This window comes from Mixophyes fleayi, chromosome 8, assembly GCF_038048845.1.
Source record: "Mixophyes fleayi isolate aMixFle1 chromosome 8, aMixFle1.hap1, whole genome shotgun sequence".
Classification (NCBI taxonomy): Eukaryota; Metazoa; Chordata; class Amphibia; order Anura; family Limnodynastidae; genus Mixophyes; species Mixophyes fleayi.
Window position 1 is genome coordinate 17,966,552 of NC_134409.1, and position 22,082 is coordinate 17,988,633.

At 41.4% G+C, this 22,082-nt stretch overlaps 1 protein-coding gene across 2 annotated transcripts; it reads right to left on the reverse strand.

The window, feature by feature from the left end:
* Window positions 1–1,079: 1,079 nt before the first annotated feature.
* Window positions 1,080–22,060, reverse strand: MCOLN3 (mucolipin TRP cation channel 3). 2 transcript variants are annotated; one of them, XM_075182021.1, is made up of 14 exons: window positions 21,673–22,059; window positions 15,586–15,862; window positions 14,634–14,801; window positions 12,875–13,028; window positions 11,698–11,776; window positions 11,521–11,617; window positions 10,885–10,984; window positions 9,523–9,635; window positions 7,447–7,596; window positions 4,632–4,733; window positions 4,189–4,311; window positions 3,904–4,110; window positions 1,258–1,388; window positions 1,080–1,164 (listed from the first exon to the last, which is right to left on the reverse strand). In XM_075182021.1, the coding sequence occupies exons 2-14, from the start codon at window positions 15,811–15,813 to the stop codon at window positions 1,161–1,163; spliced, it is 1,656 nt and encodes a 551-aa protein (XP_075038122.1). In that variant the 5' UTR covers window positions 15,814–15,862; window positions 21,673–22,059; the 3' UTR covers window positions 1,080–1,160. The 2 variants fall into 2 exon arrangements, with proteins under 2 accessions (XP_075038122.1, XP_075038121.1); XM_075182020.1 differs by having other exon boundaries at window positions 1,080–1,388; window positions 21,673–22,060.
* Between the last annotated feature and the right edge of the window lie 22 nt (window positions 22,061–22,082).

Sequence of the window (22,082 nt, forward strand, 5' to 3'; positions counted from 1 at the left end):
TAGATTCTCCATGTCATCTATAGCCAGGCTGCTCTCCGCTCCATCTATACACACGCAGTGCACAGGATAGTCTACACTCATTGGTGAGAGCGGTCTTCCGTTCTGTACACCTCTGCAGTGTTCTATACATTTAGGATACACAGAACACTGTAGTGTTCTTGGTATAATATTGATCACAGTGGTGTAACGGGAAGGGTCCTGGTGCAGAATCTGAGCCAAGACCCCTGACATATAGAAACACCAGAGCTGCCCATTTAGTACATTTACAAAGTCTTCTGCTAAGCAGGAAACGCTGGTGCTGCCAAGCTGCCCTGTCCACGTGTCCGTTATTGTGGTCTCGGTGAACATGGCTGCTGCACCTGAGACAGCTTGTACAGGAAGCCATGGCAGGGATGGTGTCCTCGGCCCACCGTATACAGACTTGTGAGTTCTGTGTACTCAGACATAAGTTCAGCGGTAATAATGTCACACGTGTAGAATCCGGCCTGGCGTATCACTCTACCCACACGTGGATGTATATAGAGTCCTATAAAGTTATGAGTCATTTACACTATTTACATTGGAACATACGGATATATTAAAGTGATGCGCCAAGTGTAGCTAACCTGAAGCTCTCCAGTTCAGGTGGGACTTGTAGTTCCACAAAAGCCTCCTAATCACATGTTGCCTAGCTCCGGCCTTTATAGTTATATTGGGGACTGGGCTAAGCCCTGCATGGATAATAGACTGTGTACTCAATCTGGGGCAAACTCTGGGAATATTACACAGTAAGAGTCTATGTAGTGAACTGGAGAAACTGTAGTGGAAGATTGCCAGAGGCCAGCCTGGTCTATACATCTACTAGACTGTACACCAAGGAATAGAGTTACTAACACTTCTAACAAGGAAAAGTGGAGATGTTGCCCTTAGCAACCAATCAGATTCTGGCTATCTTCTACTAGAATGTACCAGATAAATGATAGCTAGAATCTGATTGGTTGCTATGGGCAACACCTCCACTTTTCCTTTTTAACAGTTTTAGTAAATCTCACCCTAAGACAGAGTCAGAAGTCTTGGAATATCAATATGATCCCCTCTACTTTCTTGGAAATAATATAATTTAATAGGTTTATCTTTGATTGCATCCAGATAGATTGCAGTCTTCATCTTCTGAATTCATTCTACCTGTACAGTTGAAATATAAAAAGACATAGACATGAACATAGCAACGTACTATTAAAAGGGACTCAGCAAAACACGCGTGTAGTTATTCCCCACCGTTCACAGCAGCACAGCAGCGTCATAGACATGTCATCAGGGTCTCTGTACCGGCTAGAGGTCGGAGAGTCTTTACACTCGGATACAAAGGAGCGCAGCTCTGTCTCTGGGAAACCCTCTCTCTGGTACGTCTATGGAACAAGGAACATTAAATCATTTATTTCAATAAAATAAAGCATTTTTTTTTTTATTTTACAATGATGGTTTATCTTTAATGATGTATTTTAAATACAAAATACTTTTATTTTTAAATAGGGAATTAATATAATATGTAAATATCTTGAAATACAGTAAATCTACAGCGTTGCTCCTGTTCCACAAGCATAGTATAGTAAAGTAACATATGAAAATGAGAAATATGATACAAAACAATTCATGTATCTGCTTCATCCGTCTCAATGTATCTGATGTGTTTTTTGGATTCCCGCCCAACTGCAAACTTTTTTCTGTGATCACTAAACCTTTATTTATCGTCATTATTATGGTATATTCCCTACAGTTCATTATTAGATTGTAAGCTTGCGAGCAGCGGCCTTCTCACCTCTTTGTCGGTTTTACCCAGTTTATTAGTTTACTGTGTTTGTCCCCAATTGTAAAGCGCTACAGAATATGTTGGCGCTATATAAATAAATGATGATGATGATTAAAGGTCAGAGCCCTTTAATTTATATAAAATAACTTGATCTGCAGAACTGTACTTGTATGTTGCCTCGGAACTTATTGCCCTTTAATAATACACATCAATGTATGTCTTTGTTTCATTGTACCAAGTGTGTGACATTGTGCTGTACTTTCTTTAGTTAAATCATGTGTATTATATTATATTGAAATACGGTACCCTTAATGTAAGTTATAAACCATATCACAGGTCAGCTCACACCTCCAGGGAACTCCACTGCGACATCTAATATTCTAGCATACCCCATATATAATGTACAGCAGGAAGTACATTATCCTGGTGTCATATGCTGTCCTCTATCAAGATGAAGATGGTCTGCACCAAACATGAAGCCACTGACTATTCGGACAACATCTGTCATATAGAATTATAGCTATGGCTTGTGTCAGGTTTATCCTGTTAGACCAAGGAAAGGCAACCCGATACACTTTGGGGTCTCAGTAATAAGTTACAACATTATATTTAACCACAGAAAGAGGAACTTATCTGTAATAAGATATCAACAGGCATTTAAATGCAGCCAATCCACTCACTAGGAACTAGTGACATCACCAAGGCATGCAGTGATGTCACTAGCTCTCAGTGACTTGATTGTCTGGAAATTGGTTCAGGTAACAACATGGCTGCTTTGCTATTTGCTTTAAAATGTAACCTTGTCCCTATGAATTTATTAGGAACTTGTGAATTGAAAGACTCTATTTTCTTATTGGCTCAGCTATACAATAGCTGCCTCCACAGTGTATATGTGTATTTTTGGAAAGCTCTTATCTGAACAACAGAACTGAGCTTGGGGGGGGATGATATACACAGGCACAGGTGTTCTATTGTGTAACCAGGAGCAGGATTGAGAACAACTAGTTCCGCACTCAATGCTGAGCTCAGCAATGTTCTGTTTGTCTAACTAGAGATGTCACTGAACGAGGTACTTTGGGGACTGCACTGAATTTGCATCATAAGATAATAACCTAAACCAAAGAACAACAAATACATTCACCAGCTGTGTAAATATGTATATCAGCTGAAAACTAAAGGAGATCTAAAAAAAATATCCCAACACATCCTCCTTTATTAGAGAATCAAGAATAATGAAAAACACATTCACTGTTAGGCATGATATAATACACCCTCTTACGTACGCATAAAAGTAGCAAAAAAAACCCAAATTTTAATATACTCCGACAAAATCCTATAATAAAGACACGATCAATGCAGAAAGCAGCTATCAGCTTTAGAGGTGAATCGACAATCAGCCAATCAGAAGCAGCTAGCTGGTGCTGGGGACCCTCATCACCAGCGTGTATTTGCTTCTGACAGGTGTAGCTGCGTCTCCGTGCTGGTCTGTCTCAGCCGCCCTTACTGTAGCTTGAGCTATGATAGACCACTCTTTCCCTCCCCCATCCCCCCTCTCAAAGGCAGAAGCGTAGTCACACAAATATGTATGCAGCTTTTTTTTTGCTTTTTTTTTAGTTCTTGTAATAAATAAAGATTGCAATATGTTATTTTTAGGACAGGACATTCCCTCTAACCCTGTACATGTCTGGTAAAGATAGTAAGTTGTAAGTCAGGAACACAGGTCTTGTAAACAAGTTTTTACAAGAACGGAGTAGTTGGGGAAATAGTAATAATCAGTGGCCTAGTGGTTAGCACTTCTGCCTCACAGCACTGGGGTCATGAGTTTGATTCCCGACCATGGCTTCATCTGTGTGGCGTTTGTATGTTCTCCCTGTGTTTGTGTGGGTTTCCTCCGGGTGCTCCGGTTTCCTCCCACACTCCAAAAACATACTGGTAGGTTAATTGGCTGCTAATAAATTGACCCTAGTCTCTCTCTCTGTCTGTCTGTGTGTGTGTTAGGGAATTTAGACTGTGAGCTCCAATGGGGCAGGGACTGATGTGAGTGAGTTCTCTGTACAGCGCTGCGGAATTAGTGGCGCTATATAAATAGATGATGATGATGTAATGCCACTCACCTTAATGGTATCGTAGGTGTCCGTTATCAGGGCGATGAACAGACTGAGGACCATGTAGATGAACAGACTGATGAAGGAATACAGATAGACCCGGCTGAACAGCCAGACCAAGTAGTTTTTCTGCTGCATGATGGAAAAGGTTGTGAACATGTCATCTCCATTAATGAGGGAGAACAGACACTCGGAAACCATATTCAGGGACCTGAACTGCGGAAGATGAAGAATACTCGTCACTAGAAAGCTTTGCGGAGGGAACAGACAAGGGGCAACATTCCGCTAACTTACCTTGGTGTGATAGGGCCCCAGGACAATCCAGCCGCAGAAACAGTAACCCAGATATATCATGGCCGCACAGCAGCAGAACCGGATCACGTTAGGTAGAGCCGCCCTCAGCGTCAGGATCAGGAGCTGGAGAAGATGATGGAATTAAAAGGGATGTTACATTAAAACAAGGCTTAATTATAGCTTTGTAATACCAACAAGCATTGCAATACCCTTCATGATCATTTAGCAGCTAGTGGCCTTGTTCCATTGCGATTTATAAACTGTATTTCAATAGAACAGTAACTAATAAACCAGGTTCTATTTGCAGTATAACTTATGCCAATTTATTTCACAGATTTTTTTTAGGAAATAAGCAAATTAATAAATAAATCTAACTACACCACATATATATATATATTATTATTTATATTTGCAGGTTTTCCGTACACTCACAGATCTCTTACATTGTATTTCTGAAAGAATCCTAAGTACCGGATAACTCCCAGCCAGACCAACATGGTAGATGTCCCCAGGAGAATACTGCACACATCGTAACTTGTTAGGCTCTGTTCGAGAGAAATATTCTGATTAATAGACTTACTTTTCCTACATTGTTATCATTTGAAGTTTTAAAGGACCACTAAACCTCAAAATTTAAATTTTAAGATATTAGGCAAATGTTTAGTGCTAATTTGACTTTTCATTGTCGCTCTGTTAAACAGTACAAAATGATCTCCCGAATTATCTCCTGGCGACAGTATAGTCAGCTGAAGCGCCTCTCACACCTTTAGGGACAGGTACAGGCCAATAACTGCAATCATTTACGTTGCTGTGACATTGCTGGTCCTGTGTATTTCTGGAGAGCATGAATAGAGGCCTTTCAGTCACTCTCTAATTATTGTTAATTACTAAATGTGGTCCAGTGATTCAGGAATAGTTATTGCAGCTATGGGCAGTTAATAGAGCAGGTGGTACAAGGAATCAGGTATAGAAATAGGAACTATGGGCAATTAATATAGCAGGTGGTACAGGGAATCAGGTATGGTAATAGAAGCTATGGGCAATTAATATAGCAGGTGGTACAGGGAATCAGGTATAGAAATAGAAGCTATGGGCAATTAATATAGCAGGTGGTACAGGGAATCAGGTATGGTAATAGAAGCTATGGGCAATTAATATAACAGGTGGTACAGGGAATCAGGTATAGAAATAGAAGCTATGGGCAATTAATATAGCAGGTGGTACAGGGAATCAGGTATGGTAATAGAAGCTACGGGCAATTAAAAGGGCAGGTGGTACAGGGAATCAGGTATGGTAATCGGACCTATGGGAAATTAACAGAGCAGTTGGTACTGGGAATCAGGTATAGAAATAGAAGCTATGGGCAATTAAAAGGGCAGGTGGTACAGGAAATCAGGTATGGTAATAAGAGCTATGGGAGTTAATAGAGCAGGTGGTACAGGGAATCAGGTATGGTAATAGAAGCTATGGGCAATTAAAAGGGCAGGTGGTACAGGGAATCAGGTATGGTAATAGAAGCTATGGGCAATTAACAGAGCAGGTGGTACAGGGAATCAGGTATAGAAATAGAAGCTATGGGCAATTAAAAGGGCAGGTGGTACAGGGAATCAGGTATGGTAATAGAAGCTATGGGCAATTAAAAGGGCAGGTGGTACAGGGAATCAGGTATGGTAATCGGACCTATGGGAAATTAACAGAGCAGGTGGTACAGGGAATCAGGTATAGAAATAGAAGCTATGGGCAATTAAAAGGGCAGGTGGTACAGGGAATCAGGTATGGTAATAGGAGCTATGGGAAATTAACCGAGCAGGTGGTACTGAGAATCAGGTATTGCAATTATAGTAATGGGAGCTGTTTACAATAAATAAAGCCGATGGTACAGGGAGTCAGGTACGGTAATAGGAGCTGTCAAAATGTAATTTAGCACAAATAGGACAGGGAATCAGTACTGGGAGCTGTGAACACCAAATAAAGCAGATTGTAGATGGAGTCAGGTACGGTAATAGGAGCTATGAAAATGTCATTTAGCAGAAATACGAGGGGTAATCAGGTGCGATAAAGGATAATGCACACCATTAATACTAAACAGAAGTGATGACTTTGCCCTTCAGACAACCACAGAATGTTATACAAAGTTGCCATCCACTTATTAATTTATATTTTATACTCCTACAGGGGAGTAAATCATTAGTGCAGTATAATGTTATTACAAGTCTGAACTTAGTAGTGGTCAGTTCTCCGTAGCTGGGTCACACAATTTACATCTAACATTAAACAGATTTAAGTTTAGTATCCAAACAACAGATTGATCAGTTTTATCATGGCCATTCTCTTTAAAGAATAATTTTGAGTGTGCTCAAATTTAAACAAACATTAAACCCAAAAATTCCACTGCGGCTCTGTTAAAAAATAAAGTACCACTCTGCTATAGACAGCCGAAATCAGTCTCATAACATTAGGACATTGATCTAATGGGCAGTGATAAACACAATGCATTTTTGCAAAAGCAAGTCTGCCAGCCTGTCAGTCACTCTTTGCATGGTTAATTATAGAAGTATGGCAGCCTACTGCAGAGGAGCAGGTTATTTAATGTATAATATTCAGCTAGGTAATACATAGCCCATAACACACTGTATATTAATGTCAGGCTAGAACATAACTGTCCATCTGGTGGGCCGCTGCATAGACGCGCTGCTCTTTTTACATTATGCAGTATATACAGTATATATGGCATTTCTCAAGCAAAACCTGAATGGCTCTGGCCTATTTGAGGTAGGCACATGTAAGTGTTGGGTTAATTACCGGAATTAGTGCACCATATAATTAGCTGATGATGATGATAACGACACGTATGAATGGCAGTTGCGGATCTGGGGGGGGGGGCAATCGGGGCAATTGCTCCCCCCCCCCCCCCTAGCAGCACAAGTCCTTTAAATTTGGGTCCAAGATTCCGATCAAAAGGTGTGGAGAGGGCGGTGCCGATCGTGGGTGGTGGGCAGGGTTTATGGGGCCAATCAGAATGAAGGAGTGCATGGTTATGCAAAAACGCCACCCCCCTAAAAATTACATCTAGGTCCATCCCTGATGAATAGCCCCATTTAGAAGAGCGGACACATGAAACGGTGGCTCATGAATCGGTGGCTGAGAGTAGCAATGCATTGGCTAAGGCAGCAGCAATGGATGGATAACAATGGGTGCAAATGTTTACCCTCCTATATTTCGCTACAAGGTTAATGAACAGCGTATACTGACACTCACCTTTGCCTGGATCTCCATCTTCAGAATAGAGCCTACTATAGAAAACACATCGCTGACAATGATCAAGATGTACCAGCCGTTGACAAACTCCATTTGGTCTGACCAGGGCACAGTCTTTGAGAATCGCTGCTCGACAAAGCTTATGTACTCCTTAAAGTGAACAAAAGGTAAGGTTTTATTTACCAGATAATAAAATACAGCATTTGCATCTGGCAGCAGTCAGCACTTCATGTCATCTGCTTCCTCGCCTTCTTGAGGGAGCGGATCCCTGCCTAATGCCAGTGGCTCTTTTATGCAAATGAGGGAGGAGACAAATTAAGTAACATTCCATTAGTATAAAAAACCAAACACTAACTCATATCTGTTTTAAAACACAGACATCTAATCCAGAGTTATTTACCTTGCTGGTCGGCACCTCATTTGGGGTCCCAGAATCTGTTTTGAGGGTTCACTGATTCTATTGGGAACTGATTATAAAAAGACCGGAGAACAATGGAAAACTGACACTTGGGGGGGTCTCAGAATAAAACAAAATTTGAGCAACACTTTCTAGACATTACTGAGAGTTAAGTAGAGCACATGTGAATCCCCGCAATCAGCCGTAAATGTCTGAGTGTGCTCAAAACAACAGGAATTCCAATCAAGGTTGGATCGTATCAATTCAACGATGGTCGGAACTGGTTGAAAATTGCTTGATGACTGCAATCTGTCAGTGTGTGCGGTCATTGCTCAAATCCACTAATTAATTGAGCCCCATAGGAACCAGTCATTCAGCCTGATTGCCAAACAACCAGATCTGACCAGGATTAGTCCAATTTGAGCACACGTTCTGGCCAAGCGCTTGGAGTATCCATTGTATAAGCATTTTAAAGCCACTCACACACTGAGATTTTGACTGGTCAAATTTGTCAATTTAAACAAGGTGAACAATATTTTTTACTATGTGTGGACTCGCTATAAGGAATCAAAATTTGATATCCAATTGGATTAGATTTGATCCAGTATGGTAGAAAACTAAGCTGAATGTTGTAAGTTGTGTGTGTGTGGGTCCATCTGACTCACATTGGATTTCCTTGTTTGGATCAAAACAACTAGATCAGATATAATTCAGCATGGAGGAAAAAATCAGGGTGGAACATGATCCCCATCATTGCATTTATTTGGCCTTTTATGATCCAACAGTATCTGAATACCTCAGCAGTACCTGAATACCTCAAAACTACCTGAGCAGCCAAATCCAGCAGTACCAGAATACCTCAGCAGTACCTGAGCAGCCAGATCCAGCAGTACCAGAATACCTCAGCAGTACCTGAGCATCCAGATCCAGCAGTACCTGAATACTTCAGCAGTACCCGAGCAGCCAGATCCAGCAGTACCTGAATACCTCAGCAGTACCCGAGCAGCCAGATCCAGCAGTAACTGAATACCTCAGTATTACCTGAGCAGCTAGATCAAGCAGTACCTGAATACCTCAGCAGTACCTAAATACCTCAAAACTAGCTGAGTAGCCAAATCCAGCAGTACCAGAATACCTCAGCAGTACCCGAGCAGCCAGATCCCGCAGTACCTGAATACTTCACCAGTACATGAATACCTCAAAACTACCTGAGCAGCCAGATCCAGCAGTACCTGAATACCTCACCAGTACATGAATACCTTAGTACTACCTGAGCAGCCAGATCCAGCAGTACCTGAATACCTCACCAGTACATGAATACCTCAGTACTACCTGAGTAGCCAGATCAAGCAGTACCAGAATACTTTAGCAGTACCCGAGCAGCCAGATCCAGCAGTACCTGAATACTTCAGCAGTACCCGAGCAGCCAGATCCAGCAGTACCTGAATATCTCAGCCGTACTTTAATATCTCAGTATTACCCGAGTAACCAGATTGCAGTGCTTTGCAATCTGGCTGCTCAGTCCAAAATCTTAACAACCAATCCGTGCACTTTGGCACTTTGGCTATGTATGTGTGTGACCAAATTATCTCAACATTTATTTCTTACCCACAATGACCATTTTCTATTTGGGACAATCAGTTACTATTCCAAATAAAAGGCTACAGCCGAAGGCTTACCCTTTGGAGGTGAATTCCTTTAACCACTGAGCGTATGCAGAGAGTTATGGAAGATATACAGGTCAGGATTACTACTGCATCAAAGATCATCATGTAATGTGTATTCTTCTGTACTGTAAATAATCACAAACACAAACCTCTTATTTGGAAGTTTCATCCATTAATTTACAAAACAAGAGATACTCATGCTTGCCGACCATCTAGAAAACAAGAACTTCCCACACAAAACCCAAAGATATCGGAAAAACGCTGTGGTTAGGGATATGCAAAGGACCACTGCATGGAGATTCCCGCACAAAAAACAAACACAGGGAATTGTGGGTACGGATGTGCAAGTGACCAGGTATAAATATGTATTGTCATCTATTTTAAGTATCCAGACTTTAATGCATATTTGTTGTGGGGGGGGGGGGGGGGGACTAATACTGGTTTTATGCCCCATGGCAGAGTGGCACGGTGCTGGTTTACCCCAAGAAAGGACCCCTTGGCTTGGGTATCTATCGGAGACATAAAGTCCGGCCAAGCCAGGTTGTGAGGGACAAAGCTGAAGTCAATAAACAGGCAAGTAAAACAAGACTCTGTCATACCAACAGAGAAACACTATACTAAACGTTGTATGTCCAAGCTTGGTAGGAGTGAGAGCTAAATAAAGGCTGCAGACAGCCGAAGTATCTTCATCCACAATGACGCAACCTTTAGTAGAAGTGCAGTAAGTGAGAACAGGTGTTGCAGTTGTCATTGTACACTGCCACCTGTCGTCTGTAGCTCGTATGGCGGTGGATCCTCACACACAGGTTACTGTTAAGCTGGGTACACACCTGAGCAATCTTACTTCAGATGCAATTCTACATTGCAATTCTGTAATGACTTCATCAACAACTGAAAGTCCTGATGAGCATGCCTATTCATTGTAAATACAATTTTTACAACCATATCCACAGAAGCGTTGTGCTTTGGTACAACAAAACATTATCGAGGGAGTGTGCACACTCTTGCAATATCTGAACAAACGGTTGTGAACCGTTGTGACTCTCTGCACGATAATTGCATAGATGGGTACCCAGCTAAAGGACTATCTACTAAGGCACCGTTGTAGTTCCATGTTGCATGCTTGCATTAAATATTCTATCACAGCAATTTAATGGAATATCTTGTATCGGATAACCCCAAACATCATATCTATGGAACCTCGCTCCCAAAATCACATATATTTAGAGCAACACCCATCTAATTAGAGTCACTCTCATTTTCTCAAAAGTAGATATTAGTCTAAAAACATTCTATCCAAATGTTCATTGAAATGTAATGGCTGCCGATCTCAATATATGGAGTAGGTCAATAATAAAACCAGGTTGTACTTACTGGACCCCGAAATGTGCCAGTCTTTGCACTCTTGGATGGCGACATAATTATCTAAACTTATTTTTATCCGTCCACTATGTGCTTTATTATCAAATGTGATCTGCAAAGAACAAAGCAATGCACATGTTATCAATTGTTACAATTAAAATACAACTTCTTGTTAACTGGGATGTACGATTACAGCTAACACGGCCCTCTGCATGCATTTCTTGTGGAGATATTAAAACATAGACATGGTTTATGTTCATGTGATTATCAGAAGCTATGGGATATGATACACTGTGGCACAGTGGTTAGCATCGCTGCCTCACAGCTTGACCACGGTCCTAACTCTGTGGAGTTTGTAGGTTCACCCCATGCTATTGTCTGGGTCTCATTCCGGTTGTGGTCTTGTTTTACTCTGAGTAAAAGACATACTGGTAGGTTAACTGGCTTCTAACAGAATTGACATGTGTGTGTGTAATATGATTGGTGCTATATAAACGATAATAATAATATTATCTGTGACACAGAGCCATTTGTCTAGTACCGCAGCGTGTGTGTCCAGTACCTTATATGTTAGTGACTAAGTAGAGTTTAAAATGACCAGTCAGTATCCAGGTGAAAGTAAACGGATGGCGCCTCACACGTACTCACGGTCACTGTAAAGTCATAGCAGTCCGGAAGTTCGTGATGACGAATCGTCTGCAGGTTGATGGCTTTCAGCTTAAACATGATCTCCACTGTGACAAGTCTAGAGATATAAATAATTCACATGCTGAAAGCTCAGTGGGACATAGAAGCTGGGCCGTCAACTCTGAAACCCTGACTCACCGATAAAAGTCCAGTGTCGTGTTCCAGAACTTCCCTTCCAGATCATTTACAGGCGTCATCAGCTCAACGTAAAAGCATTCTAGGAGCAGAGAGAACAATCCTTACAAACTGTATATGACCCTTCCATATTACAGAGGAGATTGTCATTGTCTCCTGTCATTGGCACATAACTGCTAGCTGTCTCTGATGCATGCATCTTTCAGTTGTCATGTGTTCATATTAAAGATTACTCTTAAAGAGCACAGAAAACAACCGCATTGCCGCCCATCTCGACATCTAGCCCGTGTGTCCTAACAGTGCACAGCGAATGTCCCACAGCCAAGTAATCCTGATAGCAAGACTAGCAATATCATAGCTCAAGAGAAAAATCAATATGTTTGTGAAGCGATCATCTGTTTCTTAATGAACAAGCAGGCAGCAAAACTATCTTATTGCCAAAACACTTTGTTGTTTGTAAACCAATTGATCACTGATGTGACCAGAATTGTGTCACGTTGTCAGAAGTTGTGTGTCTGTAATATTCATATATATATATATATATATATATATATATATATATATATATATATATATATATATATATATATATATATATATATATATACACATATACACATACACACAAGTTAACCCGTGCATGATACTCATGCATTCTAGTCAAATCAAGCTACTTAAGGTGTTAAAAAGGTTCTTGCATGCATTTGGGCCTAGCCCAGGCCTCCTCAGGGGAAGAGCGTTACTTCCCGACGCAAGCGCCCTTTTTTAACGTGGTTTTGTCCACATGTCACCACCTCATCATTTTTCTCCATCACCTCATCCTTCATCTTCATCGCCACATCCTTCATCAAGCTACTTGAGGTGTTAAAAACTCCCCACTGTCACCCCCGGCAACCACCAACCACTCCCAACTGTCACTTCTCCTTCAAGAAATATATAGGTCAGTGTATAACTCTGCCCAGCAGGTGGCGCTGCAGCTTTGTTTTTTTTTTTCCACACACGCCACTAGGCATTTATATAGTAGATACACACACACTTCATTGTTTAAACTGTACTAGAAAAATGACAGACTCTGATTGGCTGCTACAGACAACACCTCCTTGTCCATATATTGACCTGTAGGACATTTACATTGTTAATATCAGGCAGCTGTCTGCTTGTATAGGGATCCACTTGTTACCTTTCTCAATGTTTGGGTCAATATCAAAGGTGTCATTTCCAGGGAAGATGCTCCCATCTTTATAGAAGTATTGACAAGCCGTCATCCCAGTCTGCCCTGCGTCACTCCTCTCATAGTCGTGGTTCCCAAGAGAAATGTTTCTTAGTTCCAAATACTGGGGATAAAGTGATTATTACAACGAGTGCAGACAATACACTAAGATCACAATCAGCTAAAAACACTTTCTTGACAGTATATAATATGCCCGAACTACCTGATATTTCTAGGGCTGTAATGTTTATTTTAAATTAAATAACCCATGTGACCTGAAGTTTGCCCAGGCCATAAAATCCACACCAACAGTCCCCAATAAGGTAAGACATTTGCTGGGACCTATTCCCATTACGTTGCTGTTAACTCTGTTGCCTCATGCGTCTGAATTCTGGAAAAGTAGGTATTCTGAGTTTAAAATGTTGGATGGAGAAAGAAGGGACTGTCCTTTAAAAACCAGAGCATGTGGGAGCCTTAGATATTGATGATTGTGTTTAACTTAATCTGTCAAACATTCTGTGTGTTCTATCCTATAGTGAAAACAGACATTACTTAGTAGGGTGGTTCTTCTCAATCTTGCAGTACAAACTTACAGCTTACGTGATTGGTTAGCTCACAGACAACACATATGCTCGGTACAGACAGAACAATGATTTATTATACACAAGGCCACTACCAGTGACCTCACACCATGTGACTCAGACCCACTCAGGATAGTCGGGATTATTTACTAAACTTTCTTAAATCTGCTCTAAACGCCATAGTGGCTAATCAGACGCGTGTTTTTATTGTCTATCTTGCTATAGACAGCTAAAATCTCATTGCTGATTGGTTGCTAAGCCTTTGCACCACACCCTCTACCAGCCACGCCCCTGACGGCTGACCGTGAGAAGCGTCCGCCTATAGGGAAATATGCAGGTAATAGTGGGGATGCAGCTCGTTCCCTTATATTTGCCTTCATACATAGAGCCGCAAATCTACAAACTATGAAATACAGGAAAATAAGCTCTTTGTAGAACCCTATAATAACACCATTAACAATCAATTTGATATAATATAAAATGGAGTACAAAACACATCTCTATGTAATATTACAACCAGTTAAATGCCTCTCCACCCTCCTTCTAAAAAACAAGCAAATATATAAACATTGCAATATTACATTTAAAGAACATTTAACATATTTAAATTCTAAGTGAGATATTTGGCCTGATTCATTAAGGAAAGTAAAGCAAAAAAATGAGTAACTTTGCACCTTGGCAAAACCATGTTGCATTGCAAAGGGAGCTAAATTTAAAATGTGGGCGCAGATTTATATTTGGGGTAGGGCATGTCCTAGATCAACTTTACATTTCAGTGTACAAATAAGCTATCATATATTTGTGTGCTACATGAAAAAACAGGCAGTATTTAACTTTTGTGTAAAATAAAAAAAAATATTTGCACTCCTTGCATTGGAACATGGTTTTGTTCAGGAGAAAACATACTCATTTTTTGCCTTACTTTCCTTAATGAATCAGGTCCATAGTGTTTGTACATTATTTAAACACTGAAAGATAGATAATTCTGGTATGTTAGTACATTTTAATGGCAAAATAAGCATATAATTATCCTAAATCCTTCCAACTCGCAATTGTTCAGTAGCTTTAGAAATTCCCCAATAACACAGGCAATACACACGACCCTGGCTACAGAGGCACTTATAGATAAATTGATTTAATTGCCTTACTTGTTTAATGGTAAAATCAATGTGCTCGTAAACGTCTCTCTGGCGATAGACGGCGTACGTATCGTCTCTGGCATCCTTGTAGTCTTTCAAGAACAAGTGTTTGAACGCTACGGTGTTCTCCTCCTTGAAAGTGACTACCATCTGATTGCTGAGCCCGAACAACACCAGCTGAGGTAGAGGTGGAGATACAATGCAGGACATTGGTGATTCTCTTCAATACAAGTTACTCTTTTTTTTAACAGTGCTATACTAAATGTGATTAATGCCCCTGAATATAATGTACACTTTAATCATACTTGTCTACTCTCCTAGAATTTCTGAGAGGTTCCCGAATTTCGGGGAAGTCCTCCCGGGCTCCCGGAAGGGTAGGCATCCTCCCAGCGCGTGGTGGAGGAGGGGCTTAGTTACGTGCTCCGCGTCATCAAGCCCCTCCCACACACACACACACACACTATGCAATTCCGTGAATATCCGCATTTCATAGCAGGGGGCGGGGCATGGTCATGCACTTGTCACATGACCTCTCCTCTTGGAGATCATGGAGGGTAGGTTTTAAAAGTGAGCAAGTATGACTTTAATTCAGTATAGCCGAGAACCAGTCTGGCTTTCAAAACAAATATGTTCCACGTTTTTATTAAAGGGGACGTAACAGCCTTTTGTGAAAAGGCATAAGAAGTGTTACTGTAACAACTATATAAGATGTTTGCATGAGAAAAATGAAACATCGCACTGGCCACAGTGTAAAGGCATCGAGTACACTTAAATACCAGCAGATCAGTCCACTTAGGTGACATATCGATGTAGGTGATATTTGAGTCATTAATGGACACTGTGCTCACTCATCAGAGTCACCATGGAATGGTCCAAATAAAAAAAGCCAACTAAATTGCTCTTGCCAAAGGGACGACACAAGAAGTGAGGAGACGCCAACATTCCGATCTCTAGAACTCACCTGGATTGTCACCATTGCTATTTTTAGTATCTGAATACAAAGCTTCCAGGGCTTGCGGCCACGAGCGCGGAACTTCTCACACGGATTCATAAAGAAGAACTTGAGTTTCCTCCTCAGCTGGTCTTCTATGAGGAGCTCCTCTGACATGGTGCAGGTCTTGGACATATAGGGAGACTCATGGTCATCCAGGGCAGTGGATGGTTTCACCATCGTGTCTGTGCTTTCCATAAGTAACGGGAGGAAAATGTATTGTTCTTATTAGATTACAGTTGGAAGTCTGAAATACAAAAGCAACAGAAAATAAATATTTTTAAAGATTCAGAGATAAATGGTAGCGATAATTACATTTGACAGGGCATAATGTATGGTCTAAGATATGGCAATGCATTCTTCTATGGTACAGAATCACGTTTCCAATGCAGACTGCATACAGAACATCAGATGTGGTCAACGATCCTTCCAACAACTGTCTAAAGACTATATGGTCTATAGCAATAATAGGGAACCTCATGCACTTCAAGGGCCACATGGGCGGCCCTCTAACCTTCAAAAGGGCCACACATTATCCTTAATCTTAAAACCATACACTTAATCAAAGGAATAGACACCTATCTGTGATGAGGCCCCCTTTTGTCCAACACCAGTCTATAGCCATTTGCTGGCAGAAGTAGACATCATGGACCAAACTGCAGCCTGTGAGTAATCAAAAAACAAAACATTGTACCAGAAGTTGGGTTGCCACAGGCGGTGCTGGCCTAAACTATGGTCTGACTGGGCAACAGTCTGAGGTGCCTGATTATATGGGGCCTCAAACCGATTTTGGCCACCCACACAATCAGGAACCATTTCAGAGAACTGGGGCTGGAATTTGCAGGTCCTGATGCAGACAAATGGACTGATATGACGCAGGATGTATGCTTAAAATAATATAAGGGGTAGCATTGTGGCACAGTGGTTAGCAATGCTGATTCACAGTGCTGGGGCCATAAGTTTGATTCGCAACAAGGGCCTTATCTATGTGGAGTTTGCATGTTCTCCCTGTGTTAGCATGGGTTTCCTCCCACAATCCAAAAACATACTGGTAGGTTAATTGATTGGTGACTAAAGTGTGTGGTAGGGAATTTAGACTGTAAGCTCCAAAAGGGCAGTGACAAATATTCTCTGTATAGCACTGCATAATATGGAAACAAGTATTAATAAGAGTAGGATGTGATTTTATTTATTTATTATATACACACACACACACACACACAAACAAACTTATACATAAATACACAAACACCAATCAGCCACAACGTTAAAACCACTGACAAGTGAAGTGAATAACATTGATTGTCTCGTTACAATGGTACCTGTCAAGGAGTGGGATATATTAGGCAGCAAGTGAACAGTCGGGTCTTGAAGGATCTGAGCGACTTTGACAAGGACCAAATTATGGCGGCTACATGACTGGGTCAGAGCATCTCCAAAACGTTAGGTCTTGTGTGGTGTTCCTGATGTGCAGTGGTTAGTACCTACCAAAAGTGGTCCAAGGAAGGACAACCGGTGAACCGGCAACAGGGTCATGGGTGGCCAATGCTCATTGATGCACGTGGAGAGCAAAGGCTAGCCCGTCTGGACTAATAACCACAGAAGAGCTACTGTAGCACAATTTGCTGAAAAATATAATGCTGACTATGTTTGAATGGGGTCAGAACACAGAACATCCCAACTTGTTGCGTGTGGGGCTGAGTAGCCGCAGACTGGTCAGAGTGCCCTGTACACCACTGAAAGCACCCACAATGGGCATGTGAGCACCAGAACTGACCCATGGAGCAATAAGGTAACCTAGTCTGTTGAATCACATTTTCTTTTATATCATGTGGACGGCTGGGTGTATGCCGTCATTTATCTGGAGAAGAGATGACACCAGGATGCACTATGGGGTGAAGACAAGACAGTGGATGCAGTGTGATGCTCTGGGCAATGTTCTGCTGGTAAACTTTGGGTCCTGGCAATGTGGATGTTACTTTGACACGTACGACCCACCTAAACATTGTTGCAGACCAAGTACACCGCTTCATGGCAGCGGTATTCCCTGATGGCAGTGACCTCTTTCTGCAGGGTAATGCGCCCTACCACACTGCGAACATTGTTCAGGAATGTTTTGAGGAACATGACAAAGAGTTCAAGGTGTTGACTTGGCCTCCAAATTCCCCAGATCTCAATACGATCGAGCATCTGTGGGACGTGCTGGAAAAACAAGTTCTCACCATGGAGGCCCCATCTTGCAAATTACAGGACTTAAAGGGTCTGCTGCTAACGTCTTGGTGCCAGATACCACAGGGCACCTTCAGAAGTCTTGTGAAGTCCATGCCTTGACAGAGCTACTTGCACCAGAAAACAGAAACTATATATGTTTATATACAAATCTGAAACACATGGCAATTTGTTTTATGAAAGACATCTGGGGGGTAGATTTATCAAACCTTCTAATAAGGAAAGGTGGAGGTGTTGTCCACAGCAACCAATACTGTTCTACACCATAAAAACAACACCCCCGGCAGCTCTTGGTGCTACGTGCAAGAAACTCAACCTTGTAATATGAATAATGGAGGGAGATGAACCACAAACAGGCCATGCAGAATATATGTTTGTCAGGAATATGCTCCATCAAATTGCAATCTGTGGTATGACCAGTCACACATTCACAGAGTTCCTATATGGGAAGAGTGGGTGTAAGTGAGGGTCACAGACCCATCAGAGTCACTGAGTTCATTGTAGCAGTGGAAAAGTACCAAACTAATACCTGATAATCTGCCTAGAATCAGGTTATAATGAGAGAACACTACACACTACCAACAGCAGATGACATCTCATACCAGCAGGAGCACAGTGCTTCCGATGACCGGTTTAGATACGGACAATGTGTGCTAGATGAATAGGGCCATATATGAACCACTTGTAGTACATGTAAAGAGCCAGTTTGCCAGTAGTTGCTGTATGATGGATATTTGACACAGAAACACTGATATAATATTACTGGAATAAACCTTGTTCAGTGCAGAGAGACGAGCTGTAGTCTATGAGCATTCAGAAAACAATACACCATAAGCCATACAAACCTATGCATGGTAGCTGAATATTGTGGGGTAAAGCAGGGCTCTACCGAGCATGAGGTTTGGTGACAATATTGTCTTTGGCGGCAGAATTGTTTCCGATGCCTCCACCCAAGGTTGCGAGTTGTCTGCCAGCGACTAGCAATACTTCTCCAGGACCATGCTTTGTGATGCTCCTTATACAGTCAATGAAAGATGAAGTGCACGTTGTTTAAAATTCTGGCCAGTATGCGTTCGTTATCACAGGGTTGGTGTGCAAAGGTGCACAAGGAGCATGGATGCCCCTGGGGTTTAGTTCAAACACTCTGTTCTTTTCAATGGCCTTAAGTGAAAAAGCAGGGGTCCTCCTTCTTGATGGTGGTTCAATCTCTAACGAATGAAACAAACTGGAGGCCCAATTCTTGCAATTCCCAAGGCAGCTGCCTACCCTTTGTTCTGGCTCTGTGTGAGAATCTACTATGCCTCAAAAAACATTTAGGAGAATGGACAACAATATCTTAAATATGAAAATCTATTAAACATCTACATAATCTGCCCAAATTATAAACACAGTGGGCCTGAGTTAGTAAGGAAAGAAAGGCAAAAAAAGGAGTAAATGTTCTCAGGGACAAACCAGGGGTACAAATTAGTTTATTATTTTGCACATAAGATAAATACTGGCTGTTTTTTCAACTAGCACACAAATACTTGATAAATTTATTTTTATACTGAAATTTAAAGTTAATCTAGGACATGTCCTACCCCAACTATAAATCTGTCCCCACAGTTTAGTTCCCTCCCCCTCCAATGCAACATGGTTTTGCCCTGTTGCAAAGTTACTAATTTTTTATGCTTTGCTCTCCCTAGTGACTCAGGCCCATTGCTAGCAATTGTATTTATTGTTTATTAAGCATACTTGCTAACTCTCCCAGAATGTCCGGGAGACTCCCGCATTTCGCGTGAGTCTCACGGACTCCCGGGAGAGTGTGGCAATCTCCAGGATCTGTCCACTTCCTAGTGAAGTGGGCAGAATTAGGTCCGAAACGCCGCGATTCACCAGGAATCGCGGCGTTTGGCCCCCGCTGTAAAATGCAGCGTTTTGCGTCATTATGTTACGGGGGCGGGGCCAAAATGATGCGATTTACGGAGCCCCGCCCCCTGCACACCCACCTTCCCCTGCAGGCTCCCGGATCATACTTGCCATAAGTTGGCAAGTATGTCCTTAAGCCAAGCTTAGGTTGATCTCCAGCATTTTATTGACAATTTCAGAAATTAAAATAGAGTACAGTAAAAAAAAAATCCTCTGAACTGTGCGCATAATTATATCACCATTACTACACATTCTCTACTGTTTACACTGGTGTGTGTGTGTGTGTGTGTGTGTGTGTGTGTGTGTGTGTGTGTGTGTGTGTGTGTGTGTGTGTGTGTGTGTCCTAAAATGCCACATTTACTCTGCATTTTGATATATACTCTCTAGTCTTTGTATGACCTGATCTAATAATACGCTTGCATTATCAGTCAGTTCAGTCATCAGGTTGGGAACACTATAATTATGTTCTAATTAACGGTGGGGGACAAGAACAGTGAAACTATTGTGTATTTGTTAATAAAATGTCCCAACTGTTGCGCAGCTGTGATCAAAAGTAAAATACAGGTATTTATGCAAAGGAAGATGCTTGATTGAGATCTATAATATATGAAACGAAAAATTTAATAATCTCAAAGCAAAACAAGAAACTATATTTAACTCAGCAGGAAAATATATACTTCAGATTTTTCAACTTACCATTTTCAGGTATCTTGAAAATATCTAATTAGAATATTTAAAATGAATGGTTTAAAAACAGATATGAACTTTAGTAATTATCTTTTAATTAATTTGTGCAAAGTTACATTATTGGCAGGATCCATTTTTATTTTAACACTCCTAAAAATAAGGTGAAGAGGTGGAAAAAAATATAAAAAGGAAATCGTCAAAATTGTGGTCACAAAATAATTGACCATAGTGCAGTACTGACTGATCTCCATATCCTATAAATGTATTCATTCAAATCAGTTCAATATTATACTAGCCAAGATTTTTTCATAACTTTAAACATGAGGATATTTAGTTAGTTATTACTGCATCTGTATTAATTCAGAGTTTATGGGCTTATATTTTGTTTTCCTTGGAGTTGAATAGTTGACTAACAATGTCTCATTCCTGTTCCCGATGTGTTTGCCAATCAATAAAAAAAATATTATGCAAGTTATACAATGGCACTTTGATTTAGCAGTAGTGTCTGTACGTCCTACTCAATGTGCAGAAATATAGGACAAGCGTACAGTGCAGAAAGAGCGGTCAAAGCTGTAACTTAATCTTTTAACGCCCGGGGCGAGAAACAAAAATGTTTCCCCCCCCCCAATTTTAACCAAATGCATCTGAAATATTCATAAACTGCGCCCCCTTCAGCTTGCACCCTGGGCAGTCGCCCCTATCGCACAGCCCTAGTTACGGCCCTGAGCACAGTGTACCCACAAACTAGGTTATATTAGAGTGCTGATAGCTGAAACCTTAGCACGTGTGCACATCTAAGACTTCAGTACCTTGTACATCTTTGTATGCCTCAAACCTCAGTATGTGCATATCTGCAGGCTTAGTAATGTGTACACCACCTGAAAGCTCAGTATATGTTCCTGTGTCTGTCTCAATGCTCAGTATATTATGCATCGGAGTATACCTGGAATTCAGCATAAATACCTACATTATGTCTATATTAAAGAGTCTATCCATCAAGGACTGGCTGGCAAATTTGAGACCGGGGAAGGGGTACTAGACTCGTCTCAGCAGCCTATTAGGAACATTTTAAAAGAAAATAAATGCAGGTAGGTGGCCCAGTGACCCGGCCCAAGGTGACCCACTCTGGGACCGGACAAGGGGGGCAGATGCCCCCCCTGCCCCTGATATACATCAGAAACTTTAGCATATTGTTCCTGTATAACACCAGAATAATGGATATTTGTTACTCACCTACTGATATGATGGATGTCCAGGGATGAACAGACAGAGGTTGCTCTTGGATTTTTGTGTCCACAAATCTCCTTATTGTACTATCTCTCTACCCTCATGTCTGCCAGTGACTGTCCCTCTCAGAGTGTCTCTGTGGTCTGCACCAGTAATTGCCAGTCTCATTCTCCCAGGGATAGGTGACCTCTCAGTGACAGTCCTCTGTGACTGTCTCTTTATATTAACCTGTGTACATCTACCATTCTCTCTCTGTCAGTCTCTCTGTCCCAGGCTGTCTCAGTCCCAGTATCTCTCTGTCTCTCTCTGTCTCTGTCCCAGCATCTGTCTCTCTGGCAGTTCTGCTGCATCTGTCAGATTCTCCGTCACGTGACGTTCCCGGCCGGCGCTGCTGCTGAAAACCAACGGGGCGGAGC

Coding starts and splice junctions, on each gene's coding strand:
- MCOLN3 (XM_075182020.1), bottom strand. CDS start 15,813: ATGGAAAGCACAGACACGATGGTGAAACCATCCACTGCCCTGGATGAC. Junction 7,597..9,522: donor AAGGAATTCACCTCCAAAGG/GTAAGCCTTCGG, acceptor GTTCACTTTAAG/GAGTACATAAGCTTTGTCGA. Junction 4,734..7,446: donor AGATGGAGATCCAGGCAAAG/GTGAGTGTCAGT, acceptor TCTCTCGAACAG/AGCCTAACAAGTTACGATGT.